Here is a 15895-nt window from a genome sequence, read left to right as displayed (position 1 = left end):
ATTTAGGGTTACCATACAGTATATTTACCCTTGCTTGACATCTATAACCCTCGAATTTACATACATTCAAGGTTTGTCAAAATTAGTCCTTTATTTAATATTAATGCCACGTGTAATCAAATGACACGTGTTAACACATCATTAGACACAAAAATTCGAGGTGTTACAGATACCGAACGGGTACCGTGCTCATCCCTACCTAACAATGTTACCAACTAATAGTATATAAATAAATAAATACTATAGTACATGGTTTTATCATAAAGTAATGTCCAACTTTATAAGCTAAAAATACAAGTTTTAATGCCTAACAATGTTACCAATTAATAGTATGTATATAAATAAATACTATAGTACATGGTTTTATCATAAAGCAATGTCCAACTTTATAAGCTAAAATACAAGTTTTAATGCCTAACAATGTTATCAATTAATAGTATATAAATAGATGCATGCAACTTATTAATATAAACAAAACAGTTTTTAATAGTGAGTGTCTAATAGAGAAAAAAAACATGTTGTACAAGTGATGAATGCATGAAATAAAGATAAAGCATATGTTACAACATTGTGAAGCCTACACCTATTACAAATTGATAATATATAATATGTTTAGCTAAAAATATAATATAGTTATATATTTTACCAAGAACGAACAAAAAATAAAGTTACATGACGGACGGTTACCAGAGAAATTTTTAATACCACATTATTAATCTTACTAATCTCAAATGGTGTATAAATAGAGTGGGATTAGTAATTAAATAGAGGACTTTATTAACTTAAAAAGTGTGTCACTACAACTGTAAAAGTTACTGTATTAAATAGTAGGCTTTGAATCCTGGGTAATTTTTACTCAAATCTCAATACGTTGTTTCTATTCTTTCATTTTCTTTTTGTTTTCTCATTCTGAAACAAATATTACCCTTCTTGAGGCCTGAATAAGGCATCTCATCAACCATAAACATACATATAAACTCTGAAATTATATAAAAACTGGCTAAAGATAAAGAACAACTCCGGTCATACCCTCTGACCAGATCTGACAACTGTAAACTCACCACTCAGGTCCTCAACACCACCACCGCCAGTAATCCCACCACCCAAAAACATCTCAACCACCACCGCTGACTTTGTAAACCTCCGCCATCTAAACTTTCGTCGTGGCTGATCAATGCAGAAAAACGTACATTTTTTTATCAAACAAATCAAATAACCACCAGTGATCACCACACTCCCATGTTCCTCAAATCCCAAATTGAAGAGAGAGAAACCTGTGTGTGTAAGTGAGAGGTAGAAATATGGTGACTGTGTCCGGCGGTTGCATGTTGACGCAACCCTTCTGGAGCTGGAACAGTTAAAACCAACCAAACCTCCAATTCCAAGAGAACCACCGCCACCAAAGTTCAAAAAAAGGAAAACAAAAACAAACCACTCAGATCTACGATCATCATCATCGCAAAATAAAGAGGCTCAGATGTCGCCACGGCTACAACCGAAGTTGCCATGCCAAGTGACAGACCACCATCATCGCCATAACAGGTCTTTAAACGAAAATCCTAAAGGATTTAGGGTAAAGGAAACGCAGAAACAACATCCAAAGCCAACCACCATCATATCGCATTCGGTATGTAAAAGCCCTAAAAAACAACGGTCAACGTCATGAAAAGAACAATTAGCCCACGGTGGGTTTAGAAAAACCCCAAAACACATGAATGTGGTGGAGAGAGAAACATGTATGGTGGGTAAAAGAAACCCAAAATCAAAAAACATAACAACCACCACCCAGCAGCACATTGCTCTCTTCAAAGGGGATTTTAAAGGGTGAAAAGATACACCTCATAAGTCATAAGACACGTGTGTGGATATGGAAAGCTCACAAACAAAAGAACACAAAGTACAATTAATCAATGCACAAAAAGCTATTTAAGCCTATCGTACAACAACTTAAGCCCTAATTTGTTGCAAATTTATATTATATAAATAAGGGAACTTCAAAAAAGAAGTACATGTACATATATTTGTATAACATATGAGGTTTTTAGAAATAAGTTAGGAGTGGCTAGTATATCTGATAAGATTAAGGAGAGGAGATTGAGATGGTTTGGGCATGTGAAGCGAAGGCAAATGACGGCGCCAGTTAGAGCCGTGGAAACCCTCACTGTGGAGAGGATGAGGGGTAGAGGCAGACCCAAACTGATATGGGATGAGTGTATTAGGAATGATTTACTAGAGTTGTACCTTTCTAGGGATATGGTCCAAGATAGGTCTTCGTGAAGGCTGAAGATTAAAGCTAAGGGTTTCTAGGGAAGAGTCTAGTAGGGTTTTAGTTGTGTCCTAGGGGCTTAGTTAGTTGTGTCCTAGGGGCTTAGTTCTGACTTTTACAGATGATTGTCTTCTTGTTTTATGTATGTATGTTGTTCGGTGATGTTATATATGTTCTAAAATTTACTCTGTTACTCTCTCATTGCCTCCTTGGATATTGGTAACTTCCTATTTATACACGTTTTGGGTATGTGTTTTGGCTAGCTATCTCTTGTCGAGCCGAGAGTCTCTCTAGAAGCAGCATCTCTATTTCTAGGGATAGAGGTAAGGTTTGTCTACATCTCACCCTCTTCAGATCCTACAAGTAGCTTGTCTATTTGTCGGATTTACTGGGTATGTTGTTGTTTTAAGTTTCTATTTATTGTTGTTGTTGTTGTTGTAATATCTTTAATTTTTCAATGTAACTAGGATTACGACCCGCCGCAATGCGGCGGGGATTCTTTATTTATAACTAAGTCGATCTACGACTCACACGTTATGTTAAACCTGTCAAACGGGGTAAAAATAAACGATGTAAAAACATTCACCCACACACACACGTTGCGTCGTGTTAACTCGCAAAATTTAGAACGAAACGTAAAAACGTTAAGCCAAAGACGCACGCTGTGATGTAAAAGATATGAGGATAGATTGTAAAAGCTAATAAGTTTTGGGTTAAAAGTAAAAAACAAATAGTTTTGGGTTAAAAGTAATTTATGAAATACTTTTGGGTGAAAAGTAAAAAAAATCAATTTTTTTTTGGAAAACCCCCAAAGCCAACGATTCGACAACCATATGCATAACAATTTTTTCTTTGAAAATCCCCAAAGCACACCCCGCGTTGCGGCGGGGCGTAAAACGGTGTCAAATAGTACTAATGTCACACAACCGTCATCGACAACCAACACTGACTCGACCTATAATATGCGTATTGCGACGAACCTGTCAAACATGGAAAAATAGAGGTAAAAACGTTGAACCACACATGCACGTTGCGTCGTATTAACTCGAAAATTTTAGAACTATACGTAAAACGAAAATTTGTGAAATATGAAAAGTATAAGTGATAAAAGTTGTGAAGTTAAATTGCAAATAACGAAAAGTTTTGGGTTAAAGTTAAAAAACAAATTATGTAGGGTTAAAATTGGAAAATGTACAAACCTTTGGGTGAAAACAAAAAAAAACAAGTTTTTTTTGGAAAACACCCAAAGTACAACTTACAAGTCCTTATGCACAAAAAGTTTGCTAATTTATATAGGTTTTAATATGTTCGAAATTTTTATTTTTATTTAAAACAAACCAATGTTGATATTCAGTTATATTGTATTTGTATGACTTCAATTCATTGGATATGAAAGTTGGACACAAATATCATAAAATGTAGCATGCAGGTTAACAATGTAAATATGTGGTTATGGTGTTGGATACCTAATTTATTGGTTGTAAAAGTTGGACAAAAATATCATAAAATGTAGAATGAAGGTTAACAATGTAAATATATGGTTATGTTGTTGGGTACCTAATTTATTGGTTGTAAAAGTTGGACAAAGATATCACAAAATGTCAGCATGCAGGTTAACAACGTAAATATATAATTATGTTGTTGGATACCTAAACTATTGGTATTTGATGTACCCAATTTATCATTAGACAAACTTTAATCTTTGGACTTATCATTAGAATCGTCGCCTTGGTCGCCATGCACGAGATAAACATAGAGATCAAATTGTGAGTGTGTGTAACAAAGCAAGAAGAAGGTAGAGTTATAGCATAACTCATAAGACTCAAATTATCAAACTAAACTCATATATATACTCTTAGTATGTGATTAGAAGTGATAAGATATTATTTGGTAGGTATATTTGTAACCTTCTTTCTGGTTATAGAAACATTTAGTGGGTTTTGAAAACCCATAAGTGATCTTCAAGAAATGAGAACTATATTTCACATTCAATAACTCAGGTGTTATAGAAACACTTAGTAGTAGTGTTTAACCCTCTGCAAATCTTAGAAGATCTTAGAAGTGGTTGGACCAAGTCTACACCAAGAAGAGCTCGCGCATACGTTTTTTAATGTAACGTCTTTGGAAAAAACAAACAGTCTGCAGATGGCAATGTCTGCGTGTGGTCTGCGCGGCGCAGACAGAAAAGCCTGCACAAATCTTTTTTAGAAAAACAAACCACCTTCAAATCAGCATGTATGGTGATTAATATTTTTGAAAAGAATCGATTTGATTACCAGAGTTCTCCTCTTATTCACAACTCACACACTCGAGTGGGGACTCATGGCATCATGAGATTTGCTCCCATCTAATAAGCTTAATAGTGGGGTTCCTCTCTCATCCATAATCCATACAACCCAAAGCTCGATGGTGGTATTTGAGGCGTGATGTTTCTTATGAGCTACCATTTCTCTTGTCCACAATCAATTTAGAATCTATCTATTGTGTTACGATCACCCCTTTGTGAACTCATCATGCTTGACGAGTTTTGACCCACCGTCCTAAACGGGTACATAAATATCTTTAAAGCTAAATATTCGCTAAATTATCCATTAAGAACGAGAATGAATTACTTCACAAAAACTTAACAAATAATATAATAATTATTTCACAAAAAAAACTTAACAAATGTTTTATAATAAGTTATTGCCATTGATCAGACGTGTTACCCGTGAGTGAAGATACGTATACTTTTCAGACTAAAATCATAATCTAAGTTTTTAAAATAGATGATTGTGTAATTAAGAAACCATTAACTTTTAACTAAAAGAAACCACAATATAACAAAAAAAACACAAAATATTCCTCCCAAATGTACTTGACTACAATTAACTGCAAGATCATATATACACACCTAGGGCTGCTGACGAACCAAACGTTCAGTGAACAGTTTGTGACCGTTCAGCGAAAAGCTCGTTTGTATTCGTTCGTTTAATAAATGAACGAACATGAACAAGAAATTTCGTTCATTTAGTTAAACAAACGAACATGAACAGGAGGCGCATTCGTTCATTTATGTTCGTGAACGTTCGGTGACATGTTCGTTTACGTTTGATAGTTTATGAGGGTTATCTAAGTACTTCAAAATTCCCACTAATAAATTATTTATTGGATATAATGTATTACGTATTAGTGTTACTCCTTACTTCCTGTAAACCCTAGTTAAAAATTGTCGTTCCCACTCTCATTCCAAGCAGACGCGATGCAACTACGCCCCCGTTCTCATTCCAGTATCCGATTTAGGGTTTCTGCTCGTGTTCTTCGTCGTTCTCGGTACAAGATAGGGGTGGTTTGTGTTCGTTAATGTTCATGAATGCGTTTGCCTTAATTTGTGTTCGTCTGTGTTCATGAATGTTCGTTTGTGTTTGCTTTTGTCTAGTACCTAAAATTAACGAACAAACGAACGCGTTCATTTTCTTAACAAATGAACACAAATAAAAAAACTTGTTCGGTAAGTGTTCATCAGCAGTTCGTGAACAAATTATTTTCTTAACAAACAAACACGAACAAGATTGTGTTCGTTTAGTTCGTTTGCATCCTTATAAACGCCAATACCTAGATTTTTTGTTTTACCATTTTTACATGAGTAAATTACAAAAATCGTCCTTTATGTATGTCACTTATTGCAAATTGTGTCCTTTGTCTTCAATATTTACAGAAAACGTACTCGATGTTTGCAAACCCTTGCAAGTTATGTCCTTTAGCCCTAACTCGGTTAATTTTTTTGTGGTTAAATCTGGCCAAATGGACCCCACATGAGGGTATTTTGGTCATTTTACTCTCATGTGGGGTCTATTTGGTCAGATTTAACCACAAAAATACCCTCATGTGAGGTCCATTTGTTCAGATTTAACCTAAAAATTAACTGAGTTAGGGCTAAAGAACATAACTTGCAAGGTTTTGCAAACATCGAATACGTTTTCTATAATTATTAAAGACAAAGGACACAATCTGCAATAAGTGACATACAAAAGAACGATTTTTGTAATCTACTCTTTTTACATATACTTATTTTATGATAGAATCGGCATATACCAAAACTCAAGGTTTAAATTGTTACACAGTGAAAGTTGAAGGGAATATAATGCAACTATCTATTGGCGCTGGAAAGAGGTACGTAACGATGCGTCATCATCCTAGAGTGTTTCCTGTATTTTTGGTTACATATTTACATTTTATTTTTTATTATATTTTATTTTATTTTAAAAAGTGGGATGTGTGATGGCTGGATAATAAAGGTGCCAGGTTGCATTTGCCTTTATAAGACCATGACACTTCATTATATTACAAGTCAGCTTTTTTTTTCTAAAAAATAAGATAGAACTAGGTTTTGAGTTTGTTTTTTTTTTTTTTCAATTGTTTTCTGTTTAGAGTAAAATGTCTAATTTGCCCATGAGTTTTGGCCATTTTTTACGGTTTTCTTCAAAAGTTTGTTTTTTCGGATCTAAATTTAAAAGGTTCGAAATCTTGTTATTTTCATCCATCTTGATAACTATATCCAATTTTTTAACGCTAAGTCTGGGTTGTTTTCGTTCTTTTAGACATTTTTGTGATTATTAAAGGGTTTTGGTGGAGAGAAAGTTAACAGCGGTGGATCTTTATTTATAATAGTGTATTTTATTATAATTAAAAAATAGTATTAAGCCTCACTTTGTTGCACACGCGGGAGGGGGGCATATTAATGTCACACCACCGTCAGCGATATTAGCATCAGAAAAACTCGTATTGTAAAACCAGAACGAAAAGTAGACAAAACAACGTTAAACCACGGACTCGAAAAGTAAAACATATAAAATAATAACCAAGTCGATCGACCCGCACGTTACGACAGGAATGTTAAACTGGGAAAAATAAGGATAAAATATCGAGTCACACACGCACAGTAAGATATGTTAACTCGTAAATTTTAGATCGAAACGTAATACGAAAAATTTGTAGAAATGAAAATATACTAGAATAAAATTTACTTTGTTATTAAATATTACTCCCTCCGTCCCACTAAAAGTGTTCTGTTTTGAATTTTCAAAGCCTTTATTTATAAACTTTGACCTTAAATAATTTTGTTTTTGTTAGATAATACTTGATGAAAGTTATATGATTTGAGTGTGTTTTACAAGTGTTTTTATAGGTTAATTTTCATAGAGTTTTATATAACACAAAAAACATATATTAAAGTCAAAGTTTATAAATAAAGACTTTAAAAATTCAAATTAGGACACTTTTAATGGGACGGATGGAGTAGTTAACAAAAACGTGAGCATAATTATATGCAGGAAACAAGATTTGAATATTGAAATCACATGTAACACAGGTTCTGACCTTTTTATATACTCTTTGATCAAATAACATTTGAACCATTTGGATTTGTTAATTACAATTCCACTTAGGGGCTGTTTGACAACATCTGAATGGTTAAGTGCTGAACCAGTAAGAGATCTGAACCATTAAGTGCTGAACCAGTAAGAGGTCTAAACCATTAAGAGCCTGTATAATGCTTAACCGTTCAGAGTCAAATGTCTGACCAATTCAGATTAGAGGTCTTAACCATTCAGACTTTGTATAAATCTTAACAATTCAGAGGCAAATGTCTGAACCATTCAGACATCTGCTCGTGAAACAAACAGTCTGAACCATTAAGTGCTGAACCAGTAAGAGGTCTGAACCATTAAGAGCCTCATTAAGAGGTAAACAAACATCCCCTTATTCTGGTTGGTAATTAAGCAACATGTTAGATCATACAAAATAAGATGGCAAAAGAAATAAAAAAGCACCCAAAAATTGAAATATGATTCATTCGCATATTTAAATCCATAATAAAAAAAACACAAGAAATTTGAAACTCTATTCAAGTCGACAAAACTAACAATAACGTTTGAAAATAACAACTGAAGCAGCAAAAACATCACTTTAGAATTTAGATGATTCCAATCTTGTTTGCAACATCCAAAGCATCATAATCTGGAGTCAACCGGACGTAAGCCTTTTTCGTTCCATCAGGTCTGCAATACATTCAAGCAAAAAATAAACATATGACACGTTGAGGCGTTTAATCCATAGAGTATAAAGTAACTTGACGTTCGATTGAATTCCGTAAGAATGTAAACAAGCCAAGTAACATGTCATAAGCCTATAATTTATATTCATTATTGCTAATATTGAAACTATTGTGAAAGGCCCGAAAACACGACACAAACCTAACACGGAATTTGAGGGTTTGGGCTTAGTCTAAACGGATTTGGGTCAGTTTCAGGTTGATTACGCAAACTCGTTTAGCTAAACGGGTCGAGTTTGGGTCAACCCAGTAGGATTAGTGGGTTGAGCTGTTTAACCGATTTATATTATATTATATTCTTTACAATATGTTTTTGTCATAAATTATATTGGGTTTATATGATATGCCATTATTATAACTTATAAAGAGAAATTGACATAAAATTTTCTAATTTAAACGTAATTGTATTATATACATTTGTGTTTTCTTGTAGTACATTTTAATATGTTAATTTGAAGAAAAATTTAAAAACTAAAAAACGCCGGTTAAACGGGCCGTGTTCGGGTCAACCACAAGTATTCGGGTTGTATTCGGGTTAATATGTATAACACGATTTTCGAGTTGGGTCGTGTTTAGGTTAGTCTAAAATTTTCGGGTTCGGGTCAAGTTGAACCCGGAAGCACGACCCATTTATCACCCCCACCAAAATAGCTAGTGAAACGACAATGATTGATAATAATACCTGATTAAGGTGTTGACTTTCTTTGTCTGGATGTCGTACATCTTCTTGACGGCAGCTTTGATCTTCTTCTTGTCGGCACGAATGTCGACAATGAAAACAAGAGTGTTGTTGTCTTCGATCTTCTTCATTGCAGATTCGGTAGTCAACGGATACTTAAGAATCTGGTAATGATCCAACTTGTTTCTTGGTGGAGCACTGATGCGGGGATACTTAGGGTTCCTGTCGGTCTTCAAAGTCCTTGGGCGGTGAAAGGTGACCTTGGTTCGGATCTTCTTGGCCTTCTTCTTGAAAGTTGATCCTGTCTTCACGGCTTTGGCTGCCTTCAAAGCCTGGGCCTTTCCATCACCTTTCTTTGTTGTATCAGCTGTAACACAAGAACACCCATTATAAGTTTTAAAAAAAATAGCGACATAGTGAATTATGATTTAAAACAATTAACCAAATTAATCAATTTTCTCAAAGTGAAAAAAGTCACAAAGCGATTAACACACATATCAAACAACAATACGGCTTGTTTACCTTCTTTAAATCTCATGTCTCTAACACAGTTGTATGTTTTATGTACCAATATAAAGAAATGATGAAGCGTAGCCTCCAAATTTTAATTATTTTTAATAAAAAAAATTACATAGTGTAATTTTAATTAAACAGGTTTGATGGTATCTTAGAACAAATCAGGAATTGCAAGCCCTAGCCACAAGCATTCATTGGTAACAATCTCTCTTATTAGGATCAAGAATATCTTAAATGATTTTATCTTTCACTTGCAAATAATTTAATGAATAACGTTTATACAAAATTTGGTAACCATGTAATCCAGTACTTGTAGTACATGCTTTTATAAATTCAAAAGAGTTAACTGCCATTTTCGTCCCTGTAGTTTGTTCACTTTTGCCATTTCAGGCCAATTTTCAAAAATGCACCAGTTTCCTCCCCGACATACTCAAAACGTACCACTTAAGTCCAAAAATTAAAACCCAGTTAAGTCAGACAGGTTAAATAAAGGGTATTATTGTCAATTCATAAAATAAGATGAAAATAAAAGATATATGAATTGACAATAATACCCTTCATTTAACCCGTCTGACTTAACTGGGTTTTAATTTTTGGACTGAAGTGGCACGTTTCCAGTATGTCAGTAAGGAAACTGGTGCATTTTTTAAAATTGGCCTTAAATGGCAAAAGCAAACAAACCAAAGGGACGAAAATGACTGTTAACTCAATTCAAAATCTAGTTACTTTTGTTACTTTAGTTTGTTCTGGAAATGGTTCTATGCAGAAACATAACAAATTTCTATTTCTATTTCTATTTCTTTTCTACTACAAATACCAAATGGGGGAATAGTGCCAGGCAGCTGCCTGGCACTCCCCCATTGGTCCAACCTAATTTTCAATTAATTTTATTTCCAGTTTAAAATTACGCTTTCGTCCTTTGTTTAAAAATACCGTTATGCCCCCAGCTCAAAATAAAATTGTAATCTTGCCCCTAGCTTAAAATTACGCTTCTGCCCTTTGTTCAAAACCTAACTTTTACTTTTGTTCCCAGTTTAAAACTACGGTTTCGCCATCTGTTTAAAATTACGTTTTCCCCCAGCTAAAAATAAAATGTTGTTTTTCCCTCTAGCTCAAAATTACGATTCTGTCCTCAGCTCAAAATTACGCTTTTGCCCATCGTTCAAAATGAAAATATGTTTTTCCCCCAGCTAAAAATTATGATTTTCTTATCAGTTTAAAATTTACCCAAATGGGGGAATAGTGTAAGCCAGCTGCCTGGCACTTCCGCATTGGACCAACCTATTTTTAAATTAATTTTATTCCAAGTTTAAAATTACGCTTTTCTCCTTTGTTTAAAATTACCTTTTTGCCCCAAGCTCAAAATAAAATTATACTCTTGCCCCTAGCTCAAAATTACACTTTTGCCCTTGATTGAAAACCTAACTTTTACTTTTGTCCCCAGTTTAAAATTACGGTTTCACCCTTTGTTTAAAATTACGTTTTTCCCCCAGCTAAAAATAAAATGTTGTTTTCCCCTCTAGCTCAAAATTACGCTTTTGCCCACCGTTCAAAATGAAAATATGTTTTTATCCCTAGCTAAAAATTTGCTCTCAGTTTAAAATTATGATTTCGCCTCCGGTTCAAAATATATTTATGATTTTGCTCTCTGTACAGCCATACAGAGAGAGGCCCAAAATTACGGTCATATCGTCGTTTTTTTCCCCATAGCAAAATTATAGTACTCTTTTTGTAATTGATTGAGAATTATTCGACATCGCCCCGCCCAATCGCCCCGCAACGCGGGCGGGGGCATCTACTAGTGTAACACAAAAAAGAGATTTGAGACTGCAAACACATAATCAAATTAAAACTATTAACTTTCAAAAGCGCTAGCCTAATACAAACCATTTACCCTATTAACAGTTAACCAAATGAGCTTAAACATAAACACAAATCAAAACACACACACACACACACAAAGTGTACATTCTGTCAATTTTTTTACCACATAACATTTAATGATACAAATTTTACATAATTTCCTGCTTTGAAATAAACATGTTGTCTAAATAATTTTGAAACTAAAACCTATCAAATGTTAACTATGGGATTGGTATACATACAGCCTATTATTTTCTACCAATATGTCACATAACAATAACATTTTTCCAGTAAACTAGGGTTTCATACTTTCATATCTTCATTAATCAACACCTAAACACACCTACTAATATACAGATTTAAAAATTAAATACACAAACAAAATAACGAGCTGTTTTAGTGTGAAGGAGTCGAACCTTTAGGCGCCATTGTTGACTGAAGCTACTCCAATAGCCGATGTACTAAAAACAACAAGAATTAATGAATTAAAACTAAAATTATGACAAAAATCAAACAAATTGAACGATAGATCTAGAGAAAAAAGCGTAAGTTCAGCTTGATAAACCCTAGAAATTGAAATGAAACGGTGAACGGAGATGGCGAATGCATACCCTGTAAAACACGGAGATGCGGCGGCAACTAGGGTTTCAGTGAATGGTGAGATGAGATTTATAGCGATTATAAATATAAATATAAATATAATTATGATCAAAATGTTTCAATGGGCCATAGGGTTACTATGCAGGGTTAGTAGAGATATAAGCCCATTTAGTTAGCCCAAGATGGTTAAAGGTGACATAGCCCACAAGGTGTTGCAATCTTTTGAACCAAATCTTTTTATTTTTTGTATCTCAGAAATGACACGAAATCTTAAGATATTCGATAAGAGTTAAAAAACTATCATGTAAAAAAAAGAAAAAATTACTTTTTGAGTCCCTGTGTTTTAGTGGTTTTAATCACTTGAGTCCAAATCAAAAAGTTTAACGCCCTGAGTCCCTAACCGTTCATTTTATAACGTTTTGAGTCCAGTTTTGTTCATTTTATAACGTTTTGAGTCCAATTTTGTTAAAATTTGGACTTAAAGGGACTCAAATGGTTATAAAAAAAAAGCGTCTAGAGACTCAGGACGTTAATATTTTGATTTTGGACTCAAACGGTTAAAACCACCAAAACACAATGACTAAAAAAATAATTTACTCTACAAAAATAAATAAAAAACTTTAACTTTGTATGTTTAAGATTATCCACAAACCCAGCCCAACCCAACCTTTAATGTAAAACTAATTTCTTCCATCTACACACCCTAACCAACTCAATTTTTCACACACATTCACAACCTAACCCAACCTAAGATTTTTTCAATAAATGACGCCTAAATCAGTCCTTCAAAACTGAAAACCAAATGCCAAATCGACCCCTCATGCACTCATCCCTCGACACGCAGTTGAGCACTATAAAACCTTTGGTCGAAATCGCTTATGTGATTTTCATTGTTATACTTGCTCTTAATAAAAATGAAACGACCAAGTAAACAATAAAGACACAGGTGTAAAATTTGTAATTAAATACGAAAGGTGCAATTAAATAAACTTCCTGGATCACCATTTAAACTTTACCTTCTTGACTTTTCAAACTACCATGTTGACTAATTTCACTTTTTCAAAGGAGGCAATGTTGTTAAAGGCCTAACGAGTGAATATAGTCAATCCATTGAATATCTGATAGTAATCCAAATCAATACCTACATTCAACTTTGCCTATGGCTTTATAGCTTAGTGGCATCTTGGGGTGGGATAAAGCTTTGAGACCAATAGGTCCTAGGTTCGATTCCCACAAGGGGGTTTTCCCATATTTATTGGGTTTCCTCCTGAATTGGTGTATAGGCATTATGCCTAGTGGAGATGGATATGATCGGGTGGTTTCGCTGGTGGCACGATGATACTCCAGTGGTCCGTCAGTGATCCAAATTTGCCGTTCAAAAAAAAAAAAAATACCTACATTCAACTTTGGATTTATGCAAATGGACTTATATTCAATTTATCATATGTGCCTTAAAACCACATATAAGTTAGGGTTTAAAATTTTACATGATTAAAACAGGGACTTGCTTTGTATGATTTATTAGCTGAACAGCAACATAACAACAAAATTAAACAGAGACACAACACATTGACAGCATAATACCTTCTCAATACATCAGTGAACAAAGGAAGAAATTTACCTGCATAAAAGATGACATTGAAATCTTCCACCAGTAGCACATGTTACACATCAACAACACCAACACAATCAACAACAAAATTCCAAAACCGACAATGAAGAAACACACCATTTAACCAACCAATTACAACAAACACAGTCTAAATAATGTGCGAACCTTTGAAGATAGAAAACAGAAAACACTGAACACAATCTCATGCAATCGAACTCTGATATAAGAGAAGCAATGAAGTGGACAACAAAATCCAGTCTACTGAAGTCACTAACCTAATAAATAAGGAATAAGAACTATATAAATACAATAAAAAAATCGTGTGAAAGAGGAAAAAAAAGCCAAATGATGTGAAGCATGTGTTCTTACTATTCATAAGCTTTGTTAATTAATATATTTTTTTAAATTTTAATTTTTTTAATTTTAATTTTTTTAATTTTAATTTTTTAATTTAATTTTTTAATTTAATTTTATTTTAATTTTAATTTAATTTTTAATTTTAATTTAATTAATTTTAATTTAATTAATTTTAATTTAATTAATTTTAATTTAATTTAATTTAATTTTAGTTTAAATTAATGTAGCACATTGTTGTTTTTAATTGTATTAAAATTAGTAAGATGTAAATCAACTATTCTATTTCAAAACAATATGTTAAAAATATAAAAACTAAAAAGTTAAACCGTTTATATATAATATTTATAATATAGTAGAAAACCTATTTTTTGAACGAACCCCGTTTTTATATAAATTTTATATCGTAATGTTATACATTTGTTCTAAGAAATACGATGTATTTAGATTTTTTTATTTTTATATTACAAATTATTTGAGTATTTAAGGTAACGGGGGTATTGATAGTTAGGGTAGAGGATCCTGTACAAAGTGGGACTTTTGTAAGAAGTGTGAGAAATAATTTGGGAGTGACAAGTGTCCTTTATCCTAATTAATTCAAAAGGGTATATTAGTAATTTGACTTTCTTATCATTTAATTGTTTTCAAAGATAACTGCCAAAAAAAAAAAACTTGCGATGAGTTTTTATAGGGATGAATCGAATTTTGAATTAGGAGAAATTTTAGGAAACATTATACATCTGATTGTTTTATCTTCTTCATCATCTTTTAATCGCAACATCTTTTAATCATATATTGTTCATGGCGTGGTGTTTTAAACATCTGGATATATTGTTCATGGCGTGGTGTTTTAAACATCTGGAGACATTGACTATGATTTAAGTCATGGTGTTTTATCAGGAGACATTGTTCATGGCGTGGTGTTTTAAACATCTGGAGACATTGACTATGATTCAAGTCATGGTGTTTTATCTGACTTGAATTCCAGATAAAACACCATGAATTGAATCATCTGTTTGTTTGATGATTTACAATGTTTTTTGGATTCCAGATAAAACACCATGACTTGAATCATAGTCATGGTGTTTTAAAATCTGGGAATATTTTGTATTGATAAAACACCATGACTTGAATCATAGATGTTCTGGGAATGTTGTGTATTGATAAAACACCATGACTTGAATCATAGATGTTTAAAACACCATGCCATGAACAATGTCTCCAGATAAAACACCATGACTTTGAAGCATAGATGTTTAAAACACCACGCCATGAACAATGTCTCCAGATAAAACACCATGACTTGAATCATAGTCATGGGGTTTACGATTTTTATACAATGTCTCTAGATAAAACACCATGACTTGAATCATAGATGTTTAAAACACCACGCCATGAACAATGTCTCCAGATAAAACACCATGACTTGAATCATAGTCAATTTATCCAGTTGTTTTAAAACACCATGCCATGAACCTGATTACAGTTCTCTTTATGATAATGTATGACGAATATGCAACCAAAGACCTCCTACAATTAAGGTGAATCATTAATTCCGATATTTAAGGAAAAAGGAGTGAATGTAGGAGTTTTTTGGTCGTGTATGATATGGTTACCATATTTCAAACATTGAAAAAGACACTATTGCCCTTCAATTTTACATAAGGTCCCTCTAATTAAAACACAATTTACATTTTTATACCCTATTGATCTCAACCATTAGATCAAATATCCAATGGTTTAAAACACTTCTTACCCTTCTTACATTTTAGACACTTTTTACCATATCCCTACCATGATAGTTAGAATACAAAACGAAAAAAAAACTAAAAGATGACATCAATTAAATTTTGACAAGTGACCTTAACGACCAGGCTTTAAAGTCTTTTTTCCATTTTTTTAAATTAGTTTATA

General features: G+C 33.2%; 1 protein-coding gene across 1 annotated transcript; it reads right to left on the bottom strand.

The window, feature by feature from the left end:
- Positions 1-8065: 8065 nt before the first annotated feature.
- On the bottom strand, positions 8066-12122 carry LOC110868791 (60S ribosomal protein L23A). Its single transcript, XM_022118047.2, has 4 exons — positions 12027-12122; positions 11832-11876; positions 9040-9403; positions 8066-8304 (listed from the first exon to the last, which is right to left on the bottom strand). The coding sequence occupies exons 2-4, from the start codon at positions 11842-11844 to the stop codon at positions 8220-8222; spliced, it is 462 nt and encodes a 153-aa protein (XP_021973739.1). The 5' UTR covers positions 11845-11876; positions 12027-12122; the 3' UTR covers positions 8066-8219.
- Positions 12123-15895: the final 3773 nt, after the last annotated feature.

This window comes from Helianthus annuus, chromosome 7 (genome assembly GCF_002127325.2).
Source record: "Helianthus annuus cultivar XRQ/B chromosome 7, HanXRQr2.0-SUNRISE, whole genome shotgun sequence".
Classification (NCBI taxonomy): domain Eukaryota; kingdom Viridiplantae; phylum Streptophyta; class Magnoliopsida; order Asterales; family Asteraceae; genus Helianthus; species Helianthus annuus.
This window is presented reverse-complemented; position numbering and strand designations above follow the sequence as displayed.

Bases quoted from the DNA above. Each gene is read 5' to 3' on its own strand.
- LOC110868791 (XM_022118047.2), bottom strand. The intron at 8,305-9,039 runs GTATTATTATCA...AATGTATTGCAG, and splicing joins AAAGTCAACACCTTAATCAG to ACCTGATGGAACGAAAAAGG.